This window comes from Spinacia oleracea, chromosome 6, assembly GCF_020520425.1.
Source record: "Spinacia oleracea cultivar Varoflay chromosome 6, BTI_SOV_V1, whole genome shotgun sequence".
NCBI classification, from domain to species: Eukaryota; Viridiplantae; Streptophyta; class Magnoliopsida; order Caryophyllales; family Amaranthaceae; genus Spinacia; species Spinacia oleracea.
This window is the reverse complement of record NC_079492.1, coordinates 130,213,691-130,240,725: the sequence shown is the minus strand read 5'-3', so window position 1 is coordinate 130,240,725 and position 27,035 is coordinate 130,213,691. Positions and strand designations below refer to the sequence as shown.

General features: G+C 35.2%; 2 protein-coding genes across 6 annotated transcripts; one reads left to right on the top strand and one right to left on the bottom strand.

The window, feature by feature from the left end:
• The first annotated feature begins 3,813 nt into the window (after positions 1–3,813).
• Positions 3,814–21,648, top strand: LOC110796941 (uncharacterized). Of its 5 annotated transcripts, none has more exons than XM_056831727.1 (18): positions 3,837–3,928; positions 4,033–4,114; positions 4,741–4,852; positions 5,280–5,368; positions 6,653–6,812; positions 10,135–10,273; positions 11,678–11,771; positions 12,834–12,974; positions 14,361–14,461; positions 16,024–16,137; positions 17,699–17,922; positions 19,408–19,466; positions 19,568–19,753; positions 19,841–19,964; positions 20,036–20,091; positions 20,292–20,437; positions 20,608–20,781; positions 21,112–21,648. In XM_056831727.1, the coding sequence occupies exons 2-18, from the start codon at positions 4,054–4,056 to the stop codon at positions 21,409–21,411; spliced, it is 2,280 nt and encodes a 759-aa protein (XP_056687705.1). In that variant the 5' UTR covers positions 3,837–3,928; positions 4,033–4,053; the 3' UTR covers positions 21,412–21,648. The 5 variants fall into 5 exon arrangements, with proteins under 5 accessions (XP_021857726.2, XP_021857725.2, XP_056687705.1 ...); XM_056831726.1 differs by having other exon boundaries at positions 4,735–4,852; XM_022002034.2 differs by having other exon boundaries at positions 3,814–4,114.
• An 814-nt stretch (positions 21,649–22,462) lies between these two features.
• On the bottom strand, positions 22,463–26,742 carry LOC110796954 (transcription factor MUTE). Its single transcript, XM_022002056.2, has 3 exons — positions 26,528–26,742; positions 23,555–23,971; positions 22,463–22,804 (listed from the first exon to the last, which is right to left on the bottom strand). Exons 1-3 carry the CDS (start codon positions 26,714–26,716, stop codon positions 22,700–22,702), a joined length of 711 nt encoding a protein of 236 aa, XP_021857748.2. The 5' UTR covers positions 26,717–26,742; the 3' UTR covers positions 22,463–22,699.
• Positions 26,743–27,035: the final 293 nt, after the last annotated feature.

The following is a 27,035-nucleotide window of genomic DNA, read 5'->3' as shown; positions in this document are numbered from 1 at the left end:
ACCTCAACCCCACTCTTATTTCTAAGAGTTACCTCTTATTTACAGGATATCTCAATCAACCTCTAAATAAGAGGGGGCTAAGAGTTACCACATTTTACCTAAGAGCTAACTCTTAAAGAAAGAGAAAAGTTAAGAGGGGGCTAACTCTTAGCTACCTCTTATTTAGAGGTTGATTAAGACATCCTCTAAATAAGAAGTAACTCTTAGAAATAAGAGGGGGTGAGGTGGATGATTGTGGGAATATTATACTTGTTTTGGATATTTTTATTAAAAAATTAAAAATAAATACATGTAAAAGGTGTTTAAGAGGGAGTAAATAAGAGATAGTTATTTCTTGGGGTTTTTGATAGATAACTCTTATTAAGAGAGGTGGATGAAAAAAGAGATTAAGAGTGGGTAAATAAGAGTGACCCTTATAACTGATGCTCTTAAATGCCAATATTGGTTGTTGCTATGGATTATATTCGATCAACCATCTTTGCTTCTTTTTTCTTGCTAAGTTTTGAGGGCTACACACGCTTTTTTTTAGACGGAGGGGCCGGGGGCTAGTAACGCCGTACCGTGTATCCTTTCGTCCTTAAACAATACACGGACTCCGTATTTCTGTAGTTCACACGCTTTATACGGAGTATTGCATTTGATTATTAGTCGTTTTTTTTTCTAATTAATTGACTTGAAATACTTATGGAAAATCCTTATGTGTCACGTTCTGGAGTTTCAACTTACGCCAAAAAGAAAAAAAGAAAAGAAAAGAATGGATACAAAATTTTCATCTTGGAGACCATAAAAAGTTATCATGAAGCACTTTTTAATCAAAGTATAGTTTCAAGTTAATCATGTTCAACTTTCAGGAAATTTATATATCTCAGATATACTTCATAAATATTCGAATTGCTAAGAAGATCTTGTATCATGGAACACTTCACACACATATACGGAGTAGTGTAGTAGTTCCGCAGGAATAATTTCATCCCCGTCTATAAAATTTGGTAACTTTTAACTCTCTTACGTAGTATTTCTTTTATTCTTTATGAACCAACTAGTTACACGGTACTCAAAACTCGAAAAACTCAACTACAGCTAAACCCTAACAGAGAGCTCACTACACTAAATAATGTATCTATACTAATATGTTAAAAAGCGTTGTGAAAAATGTCTATGTGGCACGTAGTACTCTCCCCTTTACTCCACATTATCCATTTACCAAGGGTATGTCATGTCATAGACAAACAAAAATCAATACAATAAGGTTCAAACACAAGACCTCATGCGTAGATGATAACTCTCATCACCATCTTAAGCAACCACCAATTGTGGTTTATCTCTTCACATTAATTTATAAATAAATATAAACATGAAGTCTAAAACAACTAAATTTTATGTGACATTTTATTTTCTACGGACTATTTTAGGAGAAAAAATATAATTAAATAATTACGACAAATATAAAAAACATGTCTACGGACTATTCTAAGGCTCATATATATGTTATAAGAAAAACGGTCTCATATATATATATATATATATATATATATATATATATATATATATATATATATATATATATATATATATATATATATATATATATATATATATATAATTTGGTGTTTATTAATTTGAATCACTTAGTTCCACTAGAAAATAAATTATAAATTGTAAGATTTTCTAATTGAAAAATGACTTGGCATTATAAATGACGTAGTGTGTATTTGATAAACTTAATTGAAGTTTTTCACTCTATGAAATACATGTATTTTGGCCAAATTTAGCTCAAAATTTTAACTATTCAATGTAACAACCTGAGCACCGTCTGAGCCACACATTAGTTATTTTTCTGAAATGAACAACATAAACATACTTAGAAAAAACAGTAAAAAAAAGTAGCAAATTTCCGAACTTTTTCCCCCTTTTATATAACCCAACCTACGGAACCCTAAGTTTGCTAAACCTAAACAAGTAATAAAGTAAAAAGTAGGAATTTCAGGTCATTCTTAACAGATCAATACTGTATCCATCGAAGCTATTGGAACGGTAAGCTAATTAGCTTGTTATGCCACATAATATTTTAAAGATATTCTTTTTTTTAACTAGTTAACACCCCAATTATTAGCTATTATCTTGATATTTAATTTCTCATACATCAATGTGTTCAATTTAATATTATTTAATACTTCCTCCGTCTTTTAATACTCGCAACGTTTGTTAGTTTCACGCATGCCAATGCACAACTTTGATCATTTATATCTTAAATTCTCTTTATGCAAAAATTATAAAAAGTTGATATTTTGAAAATACACATTGAGACGAATCTAACAAGATCCCACATGACTATGTTTTATCTTATACAAAAAACATTACGAATAGTCAAAATAGATTATATGAATAGTGGCAAAAGTCCAAACGTTGCGAGTATTAAAAGACGGAGGAAGTATTCTTTTATCGGCCAAATATTTTTCATGCAAATTAGGTTGTATCTAATTTCTTATTTTCACTATGATGGTTAAGTTAGTACCTTGAGATTTCTAAAACTTGTAAGCAAGTCTCCAGCTACAATCATTAGGATTGCTCTTAATGCTTTATTCTCTCATCTTATTCGTATTGCTTATTAGACAAAACCAAAAAACCAGACCAGAACAAAAAAAAACAAAAAAGACTTGCAAAATCCATTAAGACCAAATCAGAGCAGACCAGACCAGACCAGACCATAAATAATCAAACTGGACCAAATCAGAAACAAGAAAAATAAGACCACACTAGATGAAGAGAATATAGCCTAAATCATTATTTAGAGTTAGGAATTTAGGATGTTTTTAGAATGCCGATCCTTCGATCCAGGTATGGGTAGGGGTGTGCAAAAATTGGTCCGGACCGGACCGATCCAGACCGGACCGGACCGAAGGATATCGGTCCGGTCTTCAGGTCAAGAAATATCAATTTCCGGTCTTCAGTCCGGTCCGGTCAAAAATCCGATTTTCGATTTTTCCTTAATAAAATATAATATAAACTATTTAAAAATTTAATTATCTCCTTTAATTTATTGTAAATATTACTATATGGTGATACATTTTATTTTAGCTTCAAAAAAAGGCCTTAAACAATTGGGGTTTCATACATATTTTTTCTTTTTTACCATAGTTTTTAGAAAAAAAAATAAAAAAATATAGAAATAGGTCTACAACCGGTCCAAACCGGCCCGGTCCAGGTTTTGGACCGATTTTTCCGGTCCGGTCCAGGTCCGGTCCAAGCTTAATCGGTCCGGTATTCGGATCTTGAATTATTAAATTTCGATCTTCGGTCCGGTCTGAGTCGGTCCGGTCCGGTCCAGGTTTGGACCGAGGAACACCCCTAGGTATGGGGAAACGATTCAGATTTTGTTGATCGCAAACAAGGTGGATCAATCCTGCACAATTCTAACGATCCTAAGTTATGAAGTACTCCCTCCATTCCATAATGTTCCTCACTTTTCTATTATACGCGGTCTCCAATGCACTACTTTGATCGTTAATATTTTTAATTTCGCATTAGTAAAATTTTTAAAAAATTGATATTTTAAAAATTTATATTGAAACGAATCCAATGGTATCCCAAAAGTTAATTTCTATACTCATAATAATACTATTAATTACGGTCAAAGTTTTTAAAGTTTGACCATGTGAATAGTAAACACGAGGAACATTATGGAAAAGAGGGAGTAGCTATTAAGTGAGTCCAAAAAGGTTGCAGTTTGTAGCCCGCCTTGAAAGCCCAAATTTAACTCAGCCCAACTAAATGGCAATCCATTGCCCTAGCTGGTCACTTTCATTGGGTCGTAAATTGAAGCAACTGTCTTCTCCCTTAAACCTGCAAATCGAACATTTCTTAAAGCTGTAATTTCTTCTCTTTTGCCTCCATTAAAGCTCCAGCCAGTTCTCCATTGACGCTGGAGGTTAGTTTTCGCTCAATCTTGGTTCGGACAATTTCTCTCCATTCATTCAACTATCTAGCCCAACGGTTCTCCACCTCTTTGCTTTCTCTCTGTCCCCTCTTCAGCCTCTTGTTGGGCGGGCGGCAATGGCGTTTCGATATAGAAACCTCCGACGAATTTCTACCGTTTTTCCGCGTCTCTTATCAGGTCAATTCTTCAGTATTTACTTCGATGTTGCAGAAATTATTTCCTTCATTTATCATTAGTAGTTTGCTGCTAAATGTTAGCTAATTAGGTGATTATTGGAAAATTTCCATATTGATCTAAGAAGAAAGTTTATTTAGTATAATTGCTTAGTATAGGCCACAACATTACCAGGTGATTATCTTCAAATTGCCCACATTTTGTTTACTCTAAAATAAGATGCAGTTTTTGTGATTTCAATTTTCTGAAGTGCAAATGGTAGACTAGAGGTAAATGTGTGTGTAATATTGTAATTGTAATGCAAATTGCACTTCAATTTAGATTGCTGAAATTCAATTGAGTTTGGGCAACCTGGCGCAATGTGGGTAGTTCTTATGCATGATGGTTTGGTACTTTGGTTATTTGACGAATTTTGCCATTTTATGAGCTGCTGAAATTGTATTGGAAATTTGGAATATGATGTGGTTATTTGACGAATTTTGCCATTTTATGCATGATGGAATATGATGTGATTGATCAGGAGGGATATCCTCCACTTGTTCTGATAAGTGATAACTGAGCTTGATGGAGGGGCAGAATGGAAGAATTTGAGTCCCTCGATTGACATTTTCTCTTCTCATTAGGTGCAGGATGTGAACATTGTGGAGAAGCAACTAATATAGCCTCCTGTTCGATGCCATTGGCACATACATTGGAAAAGATTGATACAATTGGTGCATGGAGAGGCGTGCATGTCTCAAGGTGGTTACTTGTTTTTACTTTGTCCTTCTCATTTTGTGTGTTTTCTGTCCTCTAGTTTCATTTCTGTAATTTCAAGTCCTAGAGCACGTGATAGGTGTAAGTAAAATTTAGCTTATGTTTAAGGCGAATTATTTAAACAGTCATTTTTCAATTGCTGTGTCCTTTCATGTTGGAGTATCTTCCTATGAGCCACTCTTTGGTCAAGTGATTGCTTTGCTGTGCCTGTGACATGGATGTTTATGTAAAAAATGGAGTGATGAGCCATGGGTTGAATGCTGGGAGGATTTCTGTATGTGTTTGACGTTGTGTTTGTTGTTCAATGGTTGTATTAGGTCAAAGAATTTTTATTTCGTCGTGGTAACTTTTCTCATCTACTATGTGTTTATTTTGCTAACCGTCCTAAATGACAAGTGGCAGTTATTTTCAGGTTGTCAACTTTTGCGGAGATATCAAAGGAGGTTCCTCAGGAAGTAGATCTAATTGCATATATTAGGTCGACCTTTGATCTCGTGGAAGGTGTGTATTTGATATTTTCATTGCTTTGAGATCTTGTTGCTGTACTTATTCTTTATCGACCTAAATAGTTTGTTAAGAGATGACAATGAAATGTCTCATGTACTTGGTATTTTCTAAGGCTGAGATAACAGCATATATAAATTATTCTTCAACCCTTGATTTCTAATTTATTGATGCTTAACAAGAGGTTCATGTCGAATGGGTGGTTATTGTGGCTTGCAAATCTTTCATCACGTTTTTTAGTTATCGTCAACATTAAGCCATTTTTACCTGTACTTTGACTGAAAGCTGTATCATTTTTAATTTTCATTTTGACTCCTTTCGTCTTTTCTTAGATAGTTTGAATCATATTGAAAATTATGTTGGGAGACTTGGCGTTGCCGCATCTTGGAAGATAAACATTTTTGTAAATGATTTTTATTAACTGTAGTCATGAGCAGATAAAAATAGAAACTTGAAACATTTAATAACACCATGTAGATGCTTTGTTCAAAATTTCCCAACTTAATACTCCTTCCCTCCTTTCCCCATTATACTTCCCATTTATCACAAAGTGTTTGCCCCCAATAAATTTCCCATTTCTAACAAAATACTTGCCTCCATTTAGACTCCCCATATCTCAAGTTAGGTGGGTCCACAAAATAAAATATTGTTTTCTTTCCTCGTACCTATCAAATTTGGATCCCATATTGTCACATCCCCTAAAAAGCATTAAACTGTACCCACTACCTTTTTTTTCCTACCCATATTTTATCAACAAAACCTCACCACAGTTTCCCTCCTACAAACATGTGCCTAGATGAAACGGGAAGTTTAATGGGTGATGGAGTAGCATTTCCAGGGAAAACATTTATTGCTAACCATTGCCCTAAGAGCTGGGTGCTATTGTTCGCAACCCTTTGTCCTAGTTCAGAATACTGATGATCATCATATAGTTAAGTGGGCGGAAAAGAAGTGAAGAAAGAAGAAATAGTTGAAATCTGAACCATCTGTTTGATCCTCAGTTTGCCTATACCAATGGTCTATACTCTGTAATATGCCGATGATTCTTTTCCTGCTCCATGCATTTGCTTATAAGTATAGTCACTGTATTCTCTATTTGGTGTTTCCCTCACATTTTGAAGTGGTCTCGAGTCTTGAACTCTTGATACATCTCTGATTTTCTATCATGCAATCTCCAGTTTTCCGTGATTTTCTTACAATTTTTTAACTTAATATAAATTTACTTTTTTGTAACTTTTTTAATGCTTGTTAGTCTTGCTTACCTATTTTCTTTACAATCAGGTCCTTCTCATCGTTGGGTAAATGTATCTGATAAAAGCATAGAGTTCTTTAACAAAGACGGTGCCTTTTTGCTTGTTGCCGGAGAATTTTTGGATGATCCTTCGGGATGTCAAAGTGATCGAATTCACATGTTTGAAAAAGTGAAGTTACTTCAGCAGAGGTAAGGGGTGTTGAGTTTTGTCACACGGACCTTCTGCTATTTTCGTTGTTGAAATTCTGCATTTATTGATTGATGTAGCTTGTTAATTTTCATATAATGCCACAGTCTAAAAATTAATTCACATTTTACGAACTTTTATGTAAACACTATAGTGCAGATGGATTTCAGGATCCCTTTGTTAAGCATGTCAAGGGACTTCCTATTACAATTAAGTCTCAAGTCTTCATCCTCCGTAGGAAAAGAATGGTGGATAGATGTTCACCTTTCGCTATTGATTGCATAGAGGCTTTGTACTGATATGTAAACTGGGGATGCTTAGACTAGGAGTTGGACTTCGTGCCTTTAGTTTTCCTCCCTCGGCGCTATGGACTTGGGATTGTAGAGGAATCGAGGATGTCAATTAAGAAAACCTGCTAGTTTTATTTTGTGTGTATGGTTGGAGCGGAATACCAAGGTCTTTTCAGAAGTCTCTTTGTCGAGTAACGCTACACATACATGATGTCTATGTGGGGTCCACATAGACAGGTCCACATAGACAAAGAAAGATTATTGGTTGTAGCTTGTGGGTCTCACACTGCACCAAAACCCTCCTCCTTTTCTTGTGGCAGCCGATGAGGTGGCCTATTTTAATTGGTTGTCTATGTGGTCCGCACATAGACATTGTGTATGTGTAACAACTCTCCTCCTTTTTTCCTCCGTTGCTAAGACGTTACTTATTTATCTCTGTTATGGGCTAAGGTGGTTTGGGAGGTTTAAGGAAACTGAGTTGCTATTCCCTCTATTATTTTGTTTCATGTACCCACTTTCCAAAAAAAGAGTTTTTTTTACCCACTTCTACTTATTCTATTTTGGAAAACATATTTTGCCATCTTACCCTTTTCTCTCACAATATTTACACCTTTCCATCATTTTTCTTATACTTTACCCACCTTTTTCTTACATCCACCCACTATTACCCATTATTTTACTCTCTCTCTTACTTTTTCCACCTCTTTCGTACACCTGCTTTTTCTTACACCCACTCACCTCTCCTAGAACAAGAGTCTACAATGTTAGGTAAATAAATAAAAAACCCTCAGAGGGAGTATATTGTTTTTGCTTCTTATTCGAGGACAATTTGTTCTCTTTGTTTTGTACTCTTTTCCTCTGGTGATTAATATCATATTTTTCTGTATCAAAAAGGAGAAAGAAAAACTTTCTCATGTTAGCCGGAAAAAGAAAAAGTAATATCATAAGGAAACATATTCTTAAAATTTAAATTACAAGAAAGAGTGGATCTTTTTTCCCAAAAGAGACTTAAAAATAGTAATTGAATGAACTACAAAAATGATACGGGAATTCTGAATTTGAAAGAAGAAATTATTACATGGTATCGGGGTACACTACCTATACTAGGGTTGCTCAAGTATACGACCTGTCTCATGTGTGTATATGATGATTCGGTCCAAAATTTCAAACATTCGATCCGTTCTATTTTTCCGGATTATTTGGATCGAATAACTGGAATATAAATTGGATCTCTGGATCGAATACGGTTAACAGTTGTTTTTTTTAAAGATATTTAAGTGTCTGAATTAAAAATAAAAACTTGAAGATATTACAAAATGCCCAATTTTCTTAGATTCGTACTTAGTCTCCTTTTCTCTCCTTATTCAACTTCACATTCATACCCTAGAGTCTAGATCCGCAAGTTTTCAACAACCACAAAATGACCACTTCTACAGGAGACTGGCAACAACATCTTAAACCGGCGAACATATTAGCTACGTCTTGAATTGAAGTTTGTTTCGCCATATGAGTAACTGTTGTTGGTTTTTAAACCTCTTGTTTCTCTTCTTCTTTGGAGGTAGAAGATTATCTTCTTCACAGTGTCTTGAGTAGAAGAATAATTATAATTTTGAAGAAGAGTAAATTGTGCCCATGTGCTTTTCCGACCTAATAGTCTGAATGAAATTTGGGTGCTGTTCAACATTATGATCTTGAAGCCATCTTATTAAGGTTCCATCACTTAGTTATGATGTTGATTTATTCTAATTTCCTCATGTGAGAGTGCCGGTCAATGTAAGTAAAAATTGTCAATAACTACCTTTGTATACCAAGTTATTCAAATAACGACCTCTTGTAAAATAAATTTTTATTTAACTACCTTTTAGGTGCTAATCGTTTATATTTCACCACATACTAACATAATATGTCCTAATGCCCTCTTATAGACCCCACTTTTTTCTTTACGTTTTTCTTCGTATTTCCCTTTCCCTTCACATTCTTAATTAAAGATTGATTCCCTCAAAATTTCCAAATTCACCTCAAATCAGGATTACAAACACGATGTTAGACTTGGATGTTTTATATTCTTGTTCTCCAACAATCACTGTTTCTCTCTCTGTTCTTCATTTCCTCCCCAAAATCCCCCATTTATTCTTCTACCATCTCTCTTCCTCTCTGTGTTCTTCATTTCTCTATCTATGATGGAAAAGACTCGGGAAAGAAACTGAGACCTTGATTAATTGATTTTATTTAAGGTACCAACAAGGTCGGTTCGAGGTAAGAACAAGATCCTGCTAACTTATACAATAACTCCATATCTTTGATCATCAAATCAAATTTATGTGTTTTATTGTTACAATTGATTAATCGCCTAGATTTATGAGGTTGCAGTTGATTTCTAGTTAGAGATTGTGTTTTGATGGAACCCATTGATGCGGGCAAAGCCACCATTTGTTGCTCTTGTTGAAAAGATTGAAGCATTGAAGATGGATCGATGGAAAGAAGAACTATCACAATTAAACCGTTTTTGATTAATCTCAACTTTTGAACTCAACAATCTTATGTTTCAAACAATTGAAATTATCTGGGAGAAACATTCGGATGACGTTCCTTGTCCTGACATAATTTATGGTGATTGGTGAAAAAGTAGATTATGAAAATGGTGTGAAGATGAACAATTAACCATATGTTTAGAAGAACACGAGTAAGAAGAAATTTTTTTCGGTGGATATAACAGGGAAATTAGTTTGTGGGCCCCTGTGAGTCTTTGATGGAACTTTGGACGGAATCATTTAAATGGTACCCATGGCTCCATGATTTCTTAACTTTTAGAACGCAAAAGGTAGCTAGTAAAATTATTTTTAGAGAAGGCACTTCTCCGAATAGCATGATACATAAAAAGGTTGTTTTTGGCAAATTTTCCTCAATGTAATTCTGTTTCGATGTAAAATGGGGATTTTCTTGGTTGGAAGTCCTTCATTTCTTTTATTAGTTAAATATGAAAAGGTATTATCTTACTTGTTCTCTTTTTTCCTCTTTGTTTGTTTCATGTCAGGTACCCATGGCTCCATGTTTTCGCTTTCCAGTCTTGCGCTTCAGTTTGTTCCATGTCTGATCATGACCGCCTTATCAATGTGATCATGGAAGAATACATACCTTTCCCAATTTTGTTATGTAGTAAGATTTTCCCTGAGGTTAGGTTCAAATCTTTATACAGTAATAAAATAAATGCAAAATTTCTAATACTCATTATGATACTTTGCCGACATATTGAGTTTTTGTATCTGACATGGAATATTACGAAGCTTATGAGTTATGAGTATACGCAGTTCTACGGTAGTGCTAAAAAGTTGATAGTATGTTATATAGTCCGGGTCTTATAGCGCTCTTAAACCTGAAAGTTCTGTTGTAAACTTGTAATGCTCTGCTAAGCAAGTTATAGAATAAGTGGACCTCCTCATTGGATTCTGAATAACTGTAGCTGTAAACCCGAAATCCCTCTGTGTCTCCCAGTCGAGCATTTGAGCCATTCATTCACCCTATCATGGACTTTATGTCTCTGTCTTACAAGATATCCCACTTAAAGACGGTCTACCTCTCCCTGCTTGATCTTCTCGTTTAACTCCCTTCTTCCTTTAATTTCTTCAAGAATTCTACCGTCCCCTGCATTACCCTTCTTGGTCGATCCTCATGAAGGAAATCTGTAAAAGTTTTAGATATGACCCAAGTGTGAGCTTTATCTTTTTAATTTATTTATTTTTAATTTATTTAGGAGGGTATAGGAAAGTCTGTGGTCTTCCCTAAGGGCCTTATATGTTGTCCTTTGGAAAAAGAAGCTAAGATAGCACCTCCTGTGTGTGCTGTGTTTTGTCAGCTTTTAACTTCTACACGCAGAGCTTCTTTTGGGTGCTAGCAATCTGTATCTATTGGTTAGTACATCACAAGGAGCTTATAAGCGTTAACTAACCTCCTGCACCGTGCAGCCAAACCATAAAATTACCATCTGACATCAAATTGCTTCCTCTTCCCAGTCACTGAATGATCTAAAGAAGTACAAGTCCCAATACATCCGAGAACCATTCCGTCACATCACCTAGTTCATAGTACCATAGCATTTTCAAGGAATGCAACCTATGAAGGAGATAGGAATTGAGCTTTGAAGGGTCGTTCACCACACAAAACATCATGCCTGAAAAATACTCTAAACCCAATCCTTACCTTAATACTCTGTCGTAGAGAGTTGAAACGATCTAAACTCACTAAGATTTCTTTCCAGGCACCAATACCATGTGTGTAAGAGTTGTTTTTACAGGACCAACTCAATCCCTCAGATGACTTTCTTTAAAAAGTATCTTCTTTGGTGCAACTCCAAAGCCTCTGCAAACTTGTAGTCATCCAAATGTCTGTTCTCCAAGGATAAAATTTCATGATTGTTATGATGCAATCTTCTTCCGTTTTCTCCCCTTCCCCCATCTTCTCTGGAGTTGGATTGCTTATACGCAACGACAGTGAGGTGGTTGCAAAACAGAATGAGGAAAGCAGTGAAGATGTTGGTCCGTTTTACCTTGGTTATCAATCCTTACTATATTATTTTGTAGGTGGCTTCTAGGCCTTGTTGCATGTTGTTGAAAGGTCTGAAAGATCCTCCATTATATCACGAAAGGGACATTGATTTGAGTATTCTTCATGAAGGTGTGTGTTTTCTTTCAACCCTTTAATTACAATATTATTCATCAAGTTAATCTAGTTTAATCATGTAGGTTTAAGAAAGCAGAATTGTGGCCTTTATGTTAATCTTGTTATTATATTAATGTATCAGTCCTATTTGTGACTGAGAATTCAGATCTCTATTAGGACAACATTTAAGAGGAAAATATGATGAGACTGAAGAGAGAATCTGTTTTGTATTTCTTTAAGGTTGTATAGGCTTTTGGGGGGGGGGGGGGGGGATTTATGGACAGTATTTTTTTTTTTTTTATTATCCTTGTCGGTTTGGGATTGGCATTTTGCACGCATGTTCATGCATGCCCTTTTCGTAGTGCTTTTCCTCTGCGTTGACCAGGGCTTCCTGGAATGCAGTATATTCCGCTACATGGAAATTGGAGTGTGTAGGAAAACTCAATTTCTTGGAGTTAATATCTGTGTCTAACACCATTTAGGTAAGCCACCGCCAAATTCTTCATTTCACCATCTTTCTTCTCCCCACCCCCCCCCCCCCCCCTTTGTTATTTTTTTTCCTGAACATAAATTTAATATTTTTTCAAGGATGATAGGTTGTGAGAGAAAGGGTGGTTTTGGGTTGTGATGATATTGGCAGTGTCGCGGTGGTTATGGAGTACTAGCAGTAGTGTAGTCAAGAAGAAGCAGAGAGGGAGAGAGAGGGAGAGGGAGGGAGTTGGTTGGCGTGGTGGCTATGGTGATTGGACACAGATGGTGGGGAGAAGTCGAGGAGAGGGAGAGAGAGATGAGATGAAATTACCCTAGATATACATTTAGTCCTTCCTGGAGCAAAAGGAAAGGTATCCCCTCTGAATCACTCCATACATTTTATGACACCTTCACTCTAGGCCTATTAGATTGATCTCCTCAAATTTGATCCAGCAATTGTTTTTTCTTATTAATTTGGTGGCATACATTTTATTACACCTTCACTCTAGGCCTACTAGATTGATCTCCTCAAGTTTGATCCAGCAATTGTTTTTTCATATTAAAAAGGTTGTCTGTATGTTAAAGTCTTTTGTTGCTCATATGCAGTTATTAAAGATTTAAGTGAGCAGCTTGCCAAGAACGCTAGTAATGCAAATAAGCTAAATAGCACTTGGTCTAAAATCCGCGAGGGCTTCAAGGAACCTTATGCTTGTTCTTCACTGCAGAACTTGGTTCTTTGTTTTCCAGGTATAGCTTTTTGGAAATTGATTCTGATGAATTGTTCCCTTTTCTATAATGTGGTAGAACATGTAACTGGAAATCTTGATGATGGAATAACCTCCTTTTGTACTTATCCTGTTCCCTGCCCCACTTCAAACCATATTGTTTCTGCAGCGAAAGTTTCTAGGGTGAAATATATTGACCACTATGTTTTTCACTTCAATTGTAATAATTGTAACTCTGCATTATACTATTATCTGTAGGCGAGGAAGTTTTTTCAAGATGCTAAAATTTACTGTTTCTATTCTTATTTTCTGGAAAACAGAAAACAATTGTTATATATTGTTTTAATCAGACGTGAAGTCATTTACTAAAATGTAAAATTCCAAAGCGAATTTAGAGTTGCTAGATGCTTTTATACCCTTTTTGGTATTTGTATTGCTTAACTGTGTCCTTAGGTATGAGGACACTGCAGACATTTCTACTCTCAAGGACAGGAGAGCTTATCTGGAAATCCCAATTTCTTTTGTGTGATTATCATCAATTTTATGATTCCCCTGGAAATATTGGAGTTCCTGATAAGTACAAGCCACTAACAAAACGGAAGTCCAGTTTACTTATGTGTAACATCCTTGAACACACACTATGTTACTCAGACTCTTAATTTGACCTTAAGTACTCGTGTCGGTTTCTTGATACTCCAACATGGGTAGGGCATGTTAACACTTCATTTTGGGCCAAAAGCATGGAAACTTTTCACAAACAGTCTAGTCAGACACGATACCTGAGTCATAGTAACATATTCTTCAACGAAGTAGAAACCAGCACTGGAAATCTGAAGTAACGCCATTAACGTAGAAAAAAAAATTTCAACGTCCATGCCCTTGCTACATCCAGGGTTATTTATTGCCAGTAGCAGCTAAAGTGCTCCAAATTAAGCCTTTACATCTGGGCCCTGGCATCAATTTCTTATTAAATGCACCTACATTGGAGCTAGATATGATGCACGACTGCAGGCAGAGTGGCACTCACCTCAGCATTTCTAGATTTGTATCTCATGAAATCTGCATCAGATTTGTTTCAATTATGTTTTAAGACTTTAAGTCTTTCATTGTGTATCTAGCAAATGCTTCCAGTTTGTTTATCTTGGTTGTAGATTCTGTGATCCTGTGACATTGCTGTTAAAACCATTCAAATAAGAAAACAATTAATGTCTAGACCGGTCAACATAAGAGTCCCATGTGTAACGGGCATACTTTTGTTCAGATTATATGGGTAAGTCATATCAAATCAACCTGACACCAAAATAAAAAAGAAGGCCAATTTGGGTAACAGGAAATTTTGTTGTTTAAGTAAGAGCAGTATAGTGATCTCGTAAAAATGCAATTTTCTGAAAGTTCCTCTCAACTGCAGCTTGCATTTCAGCTGATGAATCTGGCAATAGATTATTCCTCTCAGACAGCAATCATCATCGAGTAATTGTATCTGACTGCGATGGAGGGATTTTGGACATGGTATGTATGAAATTAAATATTTTTTTACTGGATTCTACGAATTCTGTGGTAAATTTGTCTGTTATGGTTACTTTTCTTCGAAGCTTGGATCTTTTTTTTCCCCTTCTAATTTTGTCCTCCATCAAAATTTACTGCGCTGTCAGTCACATAAACCATTTCAATGTCCGGAAAAGAAGTGTCAGACTTCCTAAATTAGTGATGGTTTGTGATTGGCTTTTCTAAAATACCCTTGCTGAAGCTGGGTAAAGAGCAAATTGTGCGAATGATCCAACAATCCAACTATTATAATGGGTCTTTTAGTATAATTGTGTCATTTAGTAGTTGTGGGGTTTGGAAAAAATGACATTTGATTCCAGACAAGCGAGTTTTCTTATCTACTTCACAACAAAACATCTTGATATGCATTTCAGAAGAATCATCCATCTGCAGTTTGAAATTTCATGATAGTAACACCATGCTATGTTTCTTCTTGCCTGCTACCTTTGCTTAGCATTGAGAAGTCTATAGACTCTATTGTATCTGCCTAGCTTTGCAATTGTGTATTTATTGATTTTCTTCAATATAGAAGCTTGATTTTTTTAGCCGTATCGAATAAACTAACCGTCATGGATTCAAATTGAGTTGTTGCTTATTTGACTATAAATTATCGGGGTTTTGTCACGGCTGATGGTTTACCATCTGTGCTTTCTCTCCACCTTTCTGGTCCGTGAGATTTTTATTTCAGTTATCTTATGTTGATGTTTCTGTAAAAGTTCTAGGACTACACCAGCCTGCACCGTGTATACATCAACCCGTTCACCTAATGTCGCATGGTTGCATTAGATTCACCGGACATTCACTTCAGAGAACTCAGTTATTTTTTACTCATGTATGTGGTGAATGAATGGTTGTGCATCACATCTTATTTCAGAATTCTGAGACAAGGGCAATGTAGCTGCTTTAATTTTGTACCCCATCTGAAACAATTTTCATTTAAGTGACAATCCCTTCTTACCAAAATTACTTTGTTCAACGTCTTAGTGTTGAACCTTCCCTGGCCAGCATGGACCTAAAATGTGTCCTGTACTGAGTTGAATTCTAATTGATTCAGAATTACAGACATGTTTTAGACTTTACCTTGTAACCGAGTTCTAGTTTTTCAGCATTGTCAGCTCAAGGTTCAATGACAATGGAACCCTTTACTTGAAGAGGGAAAAGAGTTATGTTTGCCAATAATGATTAGGTTCTTTATTGATTTTGTGATTAGCCGTTTCAAGGCTTCCCCGGACATCCCCCCTCCCACCTCTCATAAAATTAAGAGCCTTACCTTCAATGAACTTATGACTTAGTTTCTTTGTCACTTGTGAATTGTGATTGCCTAATTCAACTGCTATATTAAAATGTTGAATCTGATACAGCTTTAAGTTGAAACAGTCCTTGCTCATATACTTTTTTTAAAGCAATTTTTTTCTTCTTCTAGAATCTTTACTTTTAACCATTGTTTAACGATTTTGTTGGATACAAGATAGAATTCAATTGTTGAGAGAGATTCTAAGTTCAAACTTACAGTTTTTATATGTCAGATCGGTTCTTCCCCAGGTTTTGAGGATGGTGACTTCGAAACTGCTAAACTTATGCGCCCTGCAGCTTCCTATTATCATGCTTCAGAGGATTACCTGTACATAGTGGACTCAGAGGTAGAATTTGGTTTTGGATCTTGCTTTTGGGTTCCCTTTATTCTTTTCATTCTTTCATCTCATTTATTTAATATTCATTGCCTTGTTTTGTGGGAGACACATACCTCTTCTTTTAAATTTCATGATTACATGGTAATATTTTGCTAAATGGAACAACTATTTCTGATGATGTAATATCTTCAAATCTAACCAATGTTCAGCAATATCCTCATATCTAACAAATGTCAGCAATTATCCTTTATGTTTAGAGTCTATTGGAAAAGTAGTGCAATATCCTCATATCTAACAAATGTCAGCAATTATCCTTTATGTTTAGAGTCTATTGGAAAAATGTAAGTTAGGATAACATTTTTTGTTAGCAGTAGAAGTTTTGTACCACCGAGCCTCCTGTACCCTTGTTAAGACATTGCTAGAAGAGTGTGTAACTGCTTGTTCACCCTTGCCTGTTCAGTTGTGGTACTTCTGACTATATCATACCATTATCTCTTTGCTCTTGATGAGGTTCTTATCTAAGGAAGAATAGGAGGCCAAATTCATGCAGCTTTACTTACAATTTGTAGAGGCTTCAGAATTTTAATACTCCCTTCGTCCCAGATTAGTTTTTACACTTCTATTCTAGGAACCCACAATTATTTCAATACCTTTCTTTTTCGACTACCAAAAGTAAAGGGCCCACACCCTCTCACATTCAATTAAAATAACACCCCACTATCTCATTTCACATCTACTTTTCCAACAAATTAATATTTGATTACCAAACAACAACTTATCTCATAAAACTTTGCGTCATGATAAATGTAAAGACTAATTTGGGATAGAAGGGAGTAGGAAAATCAATGAAGTAGGTAAATTATTATGGAGTATTTGATTTATTCCATTGTGCAAAACTGTCAAAAGTGAGTCTATTAACTTATAATAGGTCTTGCGTGCACCCGATATACAATAAATTTATTGTACATCGGGGTTTATCCATTTAACATGTTTTGATTAACTTTTTATATTAAGAATAATTTTGTAAGATAAACTTTTTAAAGGATTATATGATTACCTTTATACATTATGAGTGATTTTGAAGAGATAATTTTATTTTAAACAAAAATCACTAAAAAATAAATAACTTTTACATTATATTGGATAACATTTAAGCATTTTTTGATACCTTTACATCCGCCTTACAACATTTATTATACACCGCAATTAAGAATTTGTGTTTAACTTATGGCGACATTAGGTTATAAAAAATTAGAACTTATTTTGACATTAGAAGGTACATTTACAAGTTTCTCTGCCCCCAAAGTATATAAATTTTCATTTTTGTTCTCCATATTCTTATGACTTTAACTCAAATAGTATGCTCTGATTGGATTTTTTACATTAGCTAATCATCTTGTTCTTCATAATGTGAGTGTTCACGGGCTAATTTAAGTGTAGGCTCTATTTAGCTTTTAAAAGTATGTTTCCCCAGTTTTGTATTTTGGTATGGGTGCACTTGCTGGTCTTTCTATTTTGTTCTGAGATCACCTTGGCATCCTATGTAATATTTGTCTCTTTGTTGATGAAGAATCATGCTATAAGAAGGGCTGATATGGGCAGAAGAGTCTTAGAAACATTGTATCCAACCTGCAATGACAAAGGGAGAAGTGGATTGTGGTCACGGGTCTTGGATAAACTGGGGTTTAAAAGAGATGCTGGCATGAAGTCTGTTGAATTTGATTCAGAAGCACTATTATTTCCTTGGCATCTGCTAAAGTCTGTGGATGATGACCTCTTAATCATGAACAAAAGGTAACCTATTCTCTAATGACATCTTCAGCAAGATGACTTCCCCCTGAACTTGTACGGGTTTTAGTATCACCTGTATCCCCCTCCCCCCCAAAAAAAAAAAAAAATTAGGAGTCGTGGTTATTGGTTCAGATCCAAGTCTTGGTTGGCAATGTTGTTATAAGAAAAAAACATTTGGGAACTGTTCCATTTTAGCATTACTAATATCACATATGGTATGTGAATGTGGAATAAAAATGACTTTTAATCCCATATTTTCTGTCCCAGGGGAAGGTGGTTGAGGTATATTAATGGCAGAGTGGCAGACTCTTTTTCTAGTCATGATTCAAATCATTTTCCTCGTGTCTCCTGAAACGAGCTTTCTGCTAACTTTGAAAGCATGTTTGGATGGAGAGATTTGGAGAGAAAATAAGAGAAGGGAAAGCGAGGGTTGGATTTTCCAATGTTAGCTATGTAAGAGGGTGAGGGAAACAGAGGGAGGGGAGGGGAGTGGAATGAACTTCTCTCCGTCATTGCTGAAGTAATATATTTCTCCAAAGTTGAAAAGGCTCAGAAAGAAAATAGAAACTTACAAACTGAATAATTTTTCCCTTACTAAGGCTTCTTTTCCCAGTCAGATACTTGTTACTTTCTCTCTTCTCCTTCCTTCGGCCGGCAATTTCATGATGATAGTAACTCTCTCTTCTCTTGTGACTTTCTCTCTTCTCCTCCTTTCTGCTTCTCTCTCCTCCTCCCCTCTGCCTTTCTTTCCTGTTGATAAAAAATATGGAACTTGTTCCGGATTGTCACACCTTTAACAGCTTCAAGTTGCAATTTTTTTAGGTCCCTGTATTCTTTTTTGAAATTGATTTAACCCCAATTTGAAACTAGGGTTAGAACATGCTTTGTACTTTACGAGGTCTTGCCTCAATTTCCGCCCAATTTCTCTGCATTCTTTGTGCTTTGTTAGATTCAAGTGCATTCTTCGATTTCCCTCCCCTTCCTTTCTAATTTTGTATCCAAAGCCATGTAAGTTTCTTTTTCATTATTATCTAATCTGCTTAACTGCTTTCCACAATTGATTTCGCAATCCATTTCCCAAGGTTATATGGACTTATTTACAAGTGGAAAATACCCCAATACGTATACTATCCTACACTGTCAGATAATGCCACCTGAAGGGAAGTAGTTACAGCTGAAGATATTGAATTTACCATGCTTGAGAAAGACACAAGCTTTAAGTCAGCTTTCTCAAATATCATGAGTTCTTGGGGAATCAGTTCAGGATCGTTGCATGAGGTCATTAAGCCAAAGAAACACTTTGGTTGAATGTAGGGTTGTACACTTTTACTTTATTGAGTGACGCTTCATGTATAGTGCAATACCACGATCTTATATTAACCTTATAATTCGATTGCAAATTAAAAGAGTAGTTTTTCCTATTGTTGATCTGATCTCTCACGTGGATATCAAGTTGACATCTTTGTTTGTAAATGTGTTTGTGTGCAGTTTTAACAGTGTGTGGATCATGGATATGGGCAGTGGCATGATCCGCAATGTAGTCAAAGGTAATTTTATGGCTTTCAAATTTTTTCCATGTTTTATCTAACATCTTCAGCAGAAAGTCATGTTATATCTGAATTGTCTTTTTTGTTTTCAATCATCGAAGGGCATGGCGATATAATGGAGCTCTGTGGCAAGCAGATCATGGAAAAAGTTTCACACTTGAAAGATATTTCTCATGATTTTCTTCAGCAGTTAGTACATTCTAGTTATTCGTTAGGTGGCATCTCATATTCTGGCCTTGTCTCTTCACTTGTTGCCTTGGGAGACCGTTTGCTTATATGTGATACAGGCAAGAGAGTATTTTATTTCACTTACTTTCTCTATGTCTACAACCTTCAATTCATATTTACGTTTTAGTCTGCATTGGTGTCTGAAGTTTCTCAGAGGGTTATGATGATGAATAGACAAGCTGATTCTTCTTCAAGTATTGAATTCTCAAATCTCAGAGTTCTTGCCTTGCCATATTGGTTATCTTTTCCTCTGGAAAGAGCTTTTACCACGTAAGTACCTGCAATTCTGCTACCATTAAGAAGCTTAAGAGATGTCTAATTCTATTACTTTGACATTATAGGGGCAGTGTTTGGGAAGCTCATGTCGATCATCTTCAGTCTTTCACGCTGTTACCAGGTAGTCCATTGTGAATATTTTCCTCCAAAGTTCCTTTTTAAAGTATGGCCATTTTTATTTTGTGAAGTTTGCAATGGTCAATTAATGAGAATTGGCAAGGAAAAAGCAGGAACATGGACATAGTTATGAAAACATACTCGTAATTTTGGCAAACCATGTCACCAGAATGTTCTGACTTCCATTTCCCATGCCGAAAACAGGTAAAATCGATGTGCGGTGTACAATAGGTATCCCTGGGAAAACAGAACTGGTGGAACCTTTGGAAGAATCTTGTGTATGGCGTCAAGTAAGAGGGGCTGCTGTGGAAGTCTCGGGATTGAATAACACTGCTGCAACCAAAGAGAAGGTATTTGTCAATCACTTCCCCTTTTCCCCAATTATCAGGCTTCTTGTTTGTTTTCTTTAATCTAAAAAACCCTGTGCTCTTACATCTCTTGGATAGCTTCTCATGAGAGGATACTTTTTAGTTAAGTTATCTAAGGTGTACCTGATGTATATTTGTTTGCTTGCTTACAGGTCAGTGCTGCTAAAAGGTGGTCTGCTCAAAAGTGGTATGATGACTTGGATAATCTTGTTTTCGAAGAAGAACCAGAGCTTTCCTCGGAGGAAAATACAACTCCACACACAGACTTGGAAGATGGCAAAATTCACATTAACTGTGCTGTCAATACAAGTCCTGGAACAAGTGAGGTATGCCTTTTTCTCCAAACACTCTCCTGAATAGGTGTAGAAAGGGGAGTTCTATATGTCCACTTGACCACTTAAACACTGGAGATTGAATTATCTTAGGTGGCATAAAAAATAAAGATGTTGGATAATACTTCACAATTTTCATTTTGCCACTCCTATTGCTGTCTGATGAGCATTTGGTAAGCCAGTTTGGCAAGAATGCACATTTTGTCGGTACATCAGTTTGTAATGTATGCTGATCTTTTCTTCACCTTGATTCCCTTTCAGAACTTTGAAGACTAGAAAATATTTGCAAGGAGTTGATTATCTTGTATTTGCAATATTTGACAGGTTTTCATTTTGGCTCCTCTCTATCTAAAACTGCAAAGTAGTTACAAGACTTGCAAGGACACTGAAGAAAAGGCAGCTATAATAGCAGAGATTCTGAAACCTGACAGAACAGAGAAGAGTGTGAGAGATGAAATTGTTCATTCATTGTTGAGTTTAAACAGAGATTTGGGGGAGCTAGTGTTTGTGAAACCGTTGCGCATAAAGTTGAGACTTGAGATTATCAATCCCCCTAAACCTGAGAACTCAAGGGACATCATATTAACTGATTCAACGGTTGATGTTAATGTAACTCTCAGTTAGTGTATTTCTGAAAACTTGATGAAGATAAATAAATTTTGCAGAGGGTAGCAAGTGATGTTAATGTATCATGTAGAATAATCCTGAACGCTTCATGATGATTATAAGTTATAGTTAAAGTTATCTTTGCAGATGTTTTTGATTTCGCGGTTGGATGAAGGCTTTGAAATAGTCTGCTGAAGTTGATTATTTGATATTTCAATAAATTTGATCTTGTTATTCAAGATTATTCTGGGATTATTCAGCCTTGTATTTTTTGAATTAAAATAAATAACATATTCAAGACTTTGGCTGAAACAAGTGATCTTTCAAGCAGGTGAAAGAGGCTATACTCCCTCCGTCCCGGAATACTTGACCTGTTTTCCTTATCGGGTCGTCCCTTAATACTTGACCTGTTTCTAAAAATGGAAATATTCCAACAATATTATATTATTTCTCACTCCACCCCTATTAACCCACCTACCCCTACTCCATACAAAAAATAATTAAAAATTCAACCCCTACTCTCCCCCAACCCCACTTCTTAACCCACCTCCGACTAACTACATTAAAATAATACCCCACTATCAACTACTACCTATTAAATTAAATAAGTCAATTCAAGTCCCTTAAACTCTGTGCCGGTCAAACCGGGTCGAGTATTCCGGGACGGAGGGAGTATATGATAGTGTTGTAATTAGACGGCGTTGGTACTCAAACGAGAGTTGAAAAACAGCGGAGAGTAATATTTATCAACTCACATGCATCTTCCATCTCAAGTCTGAGTGTTAATCTCCAACGTTTCAACTAATAACATACATTTGATTTTCCAATTACTGTGAAATGGACAACGTATTCTTAAGGACTGCGGATTAATGCAATAATGTATTCTTTCATATACTCCATTTAAGTAAATACGGCCTTCATATTGTTAAATTAGCAATTAAAGTTCAATGGTATGCAGTATTGTCGTCATGAAACTCGTTATTTAGATCATGAATTTATGAACATTTGATCAAGTTTGCCTGGTAAGTACTAAGTAGGGAAACAATGTGGATCATACTGGACAAAACAATTGAACAAAAATTATTATGTATTATAATGAAGCGATTGAATTTGACTGTTTCTGTGTGAAAAAACAACGGAGTATTTTAGTGATCCTTATACAACTGGGTGTATCTTGTGCAAGATACAACCAATTGTACAGTCCACAATCTACTACAGTATTACTAGTACAAGTATAACCTAAAAAGAAGCTCTTGATCATATTCTGTATTATTCTAGGCTGCATAAATAAATCTGCGATTATGCCCTAAATCTCAGTAATATTATTATTGGTAATGGTGTGATTGGTGCAAAAGCTTCGCTGAACTTCAGCTGCTAGTTCCTCCATGCTCAGCTCACACTCTAGCCCTATCTGCACCACATAATCATATCATACAAATTAATTAATTAATTAATTAGGACAATATATAGTACTATTACTTATCAAAGGGATCGATATCTAGACGTGTAATATCTTTAAATAGCTAGGTCACCATACTTTCATGCACATACCATGTTTAGTTAGGTCATCATATTTTAATGCATCTGAAGGATATGTAGTATCTCTATGATCGTCACACCCTTAGCATGCAATGCATAAGGAAATGATATCCTTTATCTTATTTCCGGATATACTTAGACTTAGGTGTATTTAATTAAGTGTTTTTTATTTTTTATTTTTTTCACTGTTAACTTTATAGTAGGCCCAATAATAAAGACCCATATGTACTCAGAGATCAATTATGTCAGGGGCGAAACATAGAAGGGGTCTAGGTAGGTCATGGATGTCTCCCCTAAAAAGCCAATTGAACATTGAGATAAAAGATTAAGATAGTCAAATTTTATTTTGCTAGTGTGGACTGTGTGGCATGTGACCCTTTTATTGAATAAAAAGCTCTTAAACAAATGTGACCACATATTATATATTTTGTTTACTTGTTAGTACTACGTATGTAGTAGACTAAACTAAGAATGGTTATGTACTTAAATAAAAGAAAGACATGTTTACACTCGCCCCTTAACTAGTGGTTAGATTGATACGATTATCCCTCCTCGAGAACCAAGTCTGGCTTCGCCCCTAAATTATGTAGTACTACGTATATAGGAATAACTAAAAACATACCTTGACGACGAAATAGTAAAGAACAGTGTCATCCATGCTGCTAATATTCAAGTGAAGGACCTCAAATGAAAGCTTCTCAAGTGTAGTAATAATCCTAAGTAGTTGTCCATGACTTCTCTTTGATATTACCCTCAACACAACGTTACATCCCGATATCTTTGCTTCCACGTCAGCTACTGGAGAATTGCATGATGCCACAAGCTCTTTCCCACCGTCGAATTGAAAGGAGTGGTTACCGATAATGTTAGCGTTTGCTAGTTGACGCGGGCTCGGGCTAGGTTGTTGTAGTTGCTTCGGGCTTGGACCGGGACTCGGGCTTAAGCTTTTCCTTCTCTTTTGTGACTCTAAGGATTGAAGAACTTGGTGCAGCTCTTTTATGAATTCTACTACTCCACCTATGATTGATGCTTGATCCCCCTAATTCATGATTAAACCATATAATATAAGACTTCCATATATGTTCAAAGCATAATTTTAAGTAACCAAGCTACTACGAAATACAAACATGCATGCATAATATTTCTTGGTCTAATACATGTGTTATCATATAATATATTGTTGGATTAGTCACATTTCATAATATCTACTTTTAATAATAATATAACTTTTAATAATAATCAATTGAAGATATTAGTAGTCAAAGTTGTACATTGACATATTTGACAGTCCAATTGATGTATTTATTTAGAAACAGATAGAGTGTTATGTACATACCAAGTACTCGGTATAAGCAAGGTATGGATTACATGAAAATGTATAATTCAATTCGTACTATCACTACAAAATTTTGTATCTTTTATGACAACCTAATAATGACGGGTAAAAATCTCGTCGTAAAAAGGCTTTTGCGACGGGGATAACAACCAACAACGACGAGAACCACCGTCTCAAATATCTTTTACGACGGGTTAACGACGGGATTATCCATTAACGACGTCCCCTTTTTTGACGCGCGGGTTCGTGACGGAAAATTCCGTCGTTAATCAACAATTATTGGCTTTTTGCGACGGGATTTCCCGTCGTTAATAGTACAATTTCTTGTAGTGTATGTTACGTATGAATCATGCGAAAATAGACTAAAAAAATACTACTACTTAATTAAAAATATCTTTTGGGTGAAATAATCACGTTAAATGCTTAACTCTAAAGGGATCAATGAAGTCATATGATAGACTATTATTCATGGACGATAATGATACAAAAAATTAACTCGATTGTCCTTAGATCTTACTAAAAGCAAAATACTTCTAGATTAAACTGAATAATCTTGAATCATTAAGAGTTCTTCCCACAATAACAATACGTACACTTCCCATGCAGCTCTAAGTCCTCTAACCCTAAACCTAACCCTGCCCTACTCATTTCATTTCTTCAACCAACTAACATTTTTTCATTCTTTTTTTGTTCGCGACCTATGTTACACAGAAACATAAATGTGAAAGAAGGTACTTTCTAGTTTCTACCTTGTTTTTACTTGATCGTATCCGGTTTGGCTTTTGCATCATACTCTTCTTTGACTTCTTTTTGTGATTTATAATACATAATTGAAAAATATAGTCATGTGAGATCTTAATTGTTAGATTCATTTCAATAGATGTAATCACAATGTAATTTTTTTATTTATTAGTTTCTATATATCGATAATTAAAGATATTAATGATTAAAGTTATGCATTGACAAATGTGATTAACAAGTATTACGATATTGAAAAAAATAGTTTTGCGTAGTACTCCGTAAATAACACTTAAAAAAAAAAACAATATACACATAGTTATCCTTTGTTCCATAATAATATTCCAGTTTTGAATTTTGATATTATTCACAATTGAATATAACACTACAAGAAATTGTACTATTAATGACGGAAAATCCCGTCGTGAAAGGCCAATAATCGTTGATTAACGACGGGATTTCCTGTCGTGAACCTGTCATAAAAGGGGGCCGTCGTTAATAGAAATCCCGTCGTAAATCCGTCATAAACCCGTCGTAAAAGACATTTGTGACGGTTATTCCCGTCATTGTTTGGTTGTTAGCCCCGTCGCAAAAGGCTTTTGCGACGGAATTTTTGACCCGTCGTAATTAGGTTGTCGTTAAAGATACAAATTCTTGTAGTGTAATCTTTTAAATTCTTTCTAATATAAAGAAAAAGTATATTTGTGGTGGGTCTTTTTCGATTCATCTCATTGAGGATTTTAATTATTATCAAAGTTTTATAAATTTAATAATTTGTCAACAGAGATAAAAATGATATAAAATAAGCATTGAAAAAGTGAAAAGTAGAAACTGAAAACATCATTATGAAATGGAAAAAATAGTTACTAGTTCCTAACTTCCTATTGCCAAAAAATAAAAAAAAATTAGAAAGAAAATAAAATTTTAATTAAAAATTTATTTAATCAAAAATTGTAAAAAGAAGTAAATACAGGTAATAAAATGAGAAAAAAAAACTCCATCTACAAACATAGTTAGACTATTCAACTATGGTTAAGTAAATTTGTAACCAAAAAAAAAAAAAACAATGGTTAAGTAAAGAAGTGATGGAGTAGCCAGAATAGACTAGTAGCACCTTTAAAAAAAAACCCTCCCAATCCCATCTTCTATAGACTGCTCATCACCCTCAACTCCCCAAAAAAGGTCTAGAAGCTAAAATAAGAAGGTAAAGCCATGAGTAATTGGAGCGTTCAAACATGAACTAAGCATGTCCATTGTAAGAAATTGTGGTATCATGCCCTAATTAAGGAACTATTAATTTCAAGCATAGGGATCAATGATGTATTGATGTGTATATCATCTATCAATAATCCTCCATCCAGAATCTAGTGTTATCATGTTGCTGGTAACTTCGATAAGTATTGTACATTTGTACGTGTGTGACAATTAGACCAGGACGGGGATATATATGTAGTCATATATTATATATACCTTGTAGATTAATATATGAATGAAAATGAAGCATAGTATAGATAGATATACCTTCTTGATGTAGAAACATGGTGTCAAGGAACGTAAAATCTTGAGATGGTCATTCATCTGCCTTCTCCTGTTCCTCTCAACTGTGATATGTGACATGGCCGTCTGAGCTTTTGATAGACGACGACGATGATGATGGTAATGGTGATGACGAAGACAACGTTGGTTGATTTGCACAACCGCCATTTCCATATTTATAAGGATATATATGATTCTACGGAGTACTTAATTAGGAAGTGAGGTCATGTATTGAAAGAGACGTGTTTCAAAGGGATAACTACTTATACTCCTACCTACCAGATTTTATTGGACCTCCTTATTATTTGTGATTTTTCTATATATTATTTAATTTGTCTACATATATAAAAAATATATAACCCATTAGGTTTTCGGCCCTAAAATTATATAGGTTAGGTTCCAAACTCGTGACTTCAAGACTACAACTTGCCTTACGTACGTACCAACTACACTAATTAATTAAGTTAGCTTATAAATTCTAATTAACTATGCT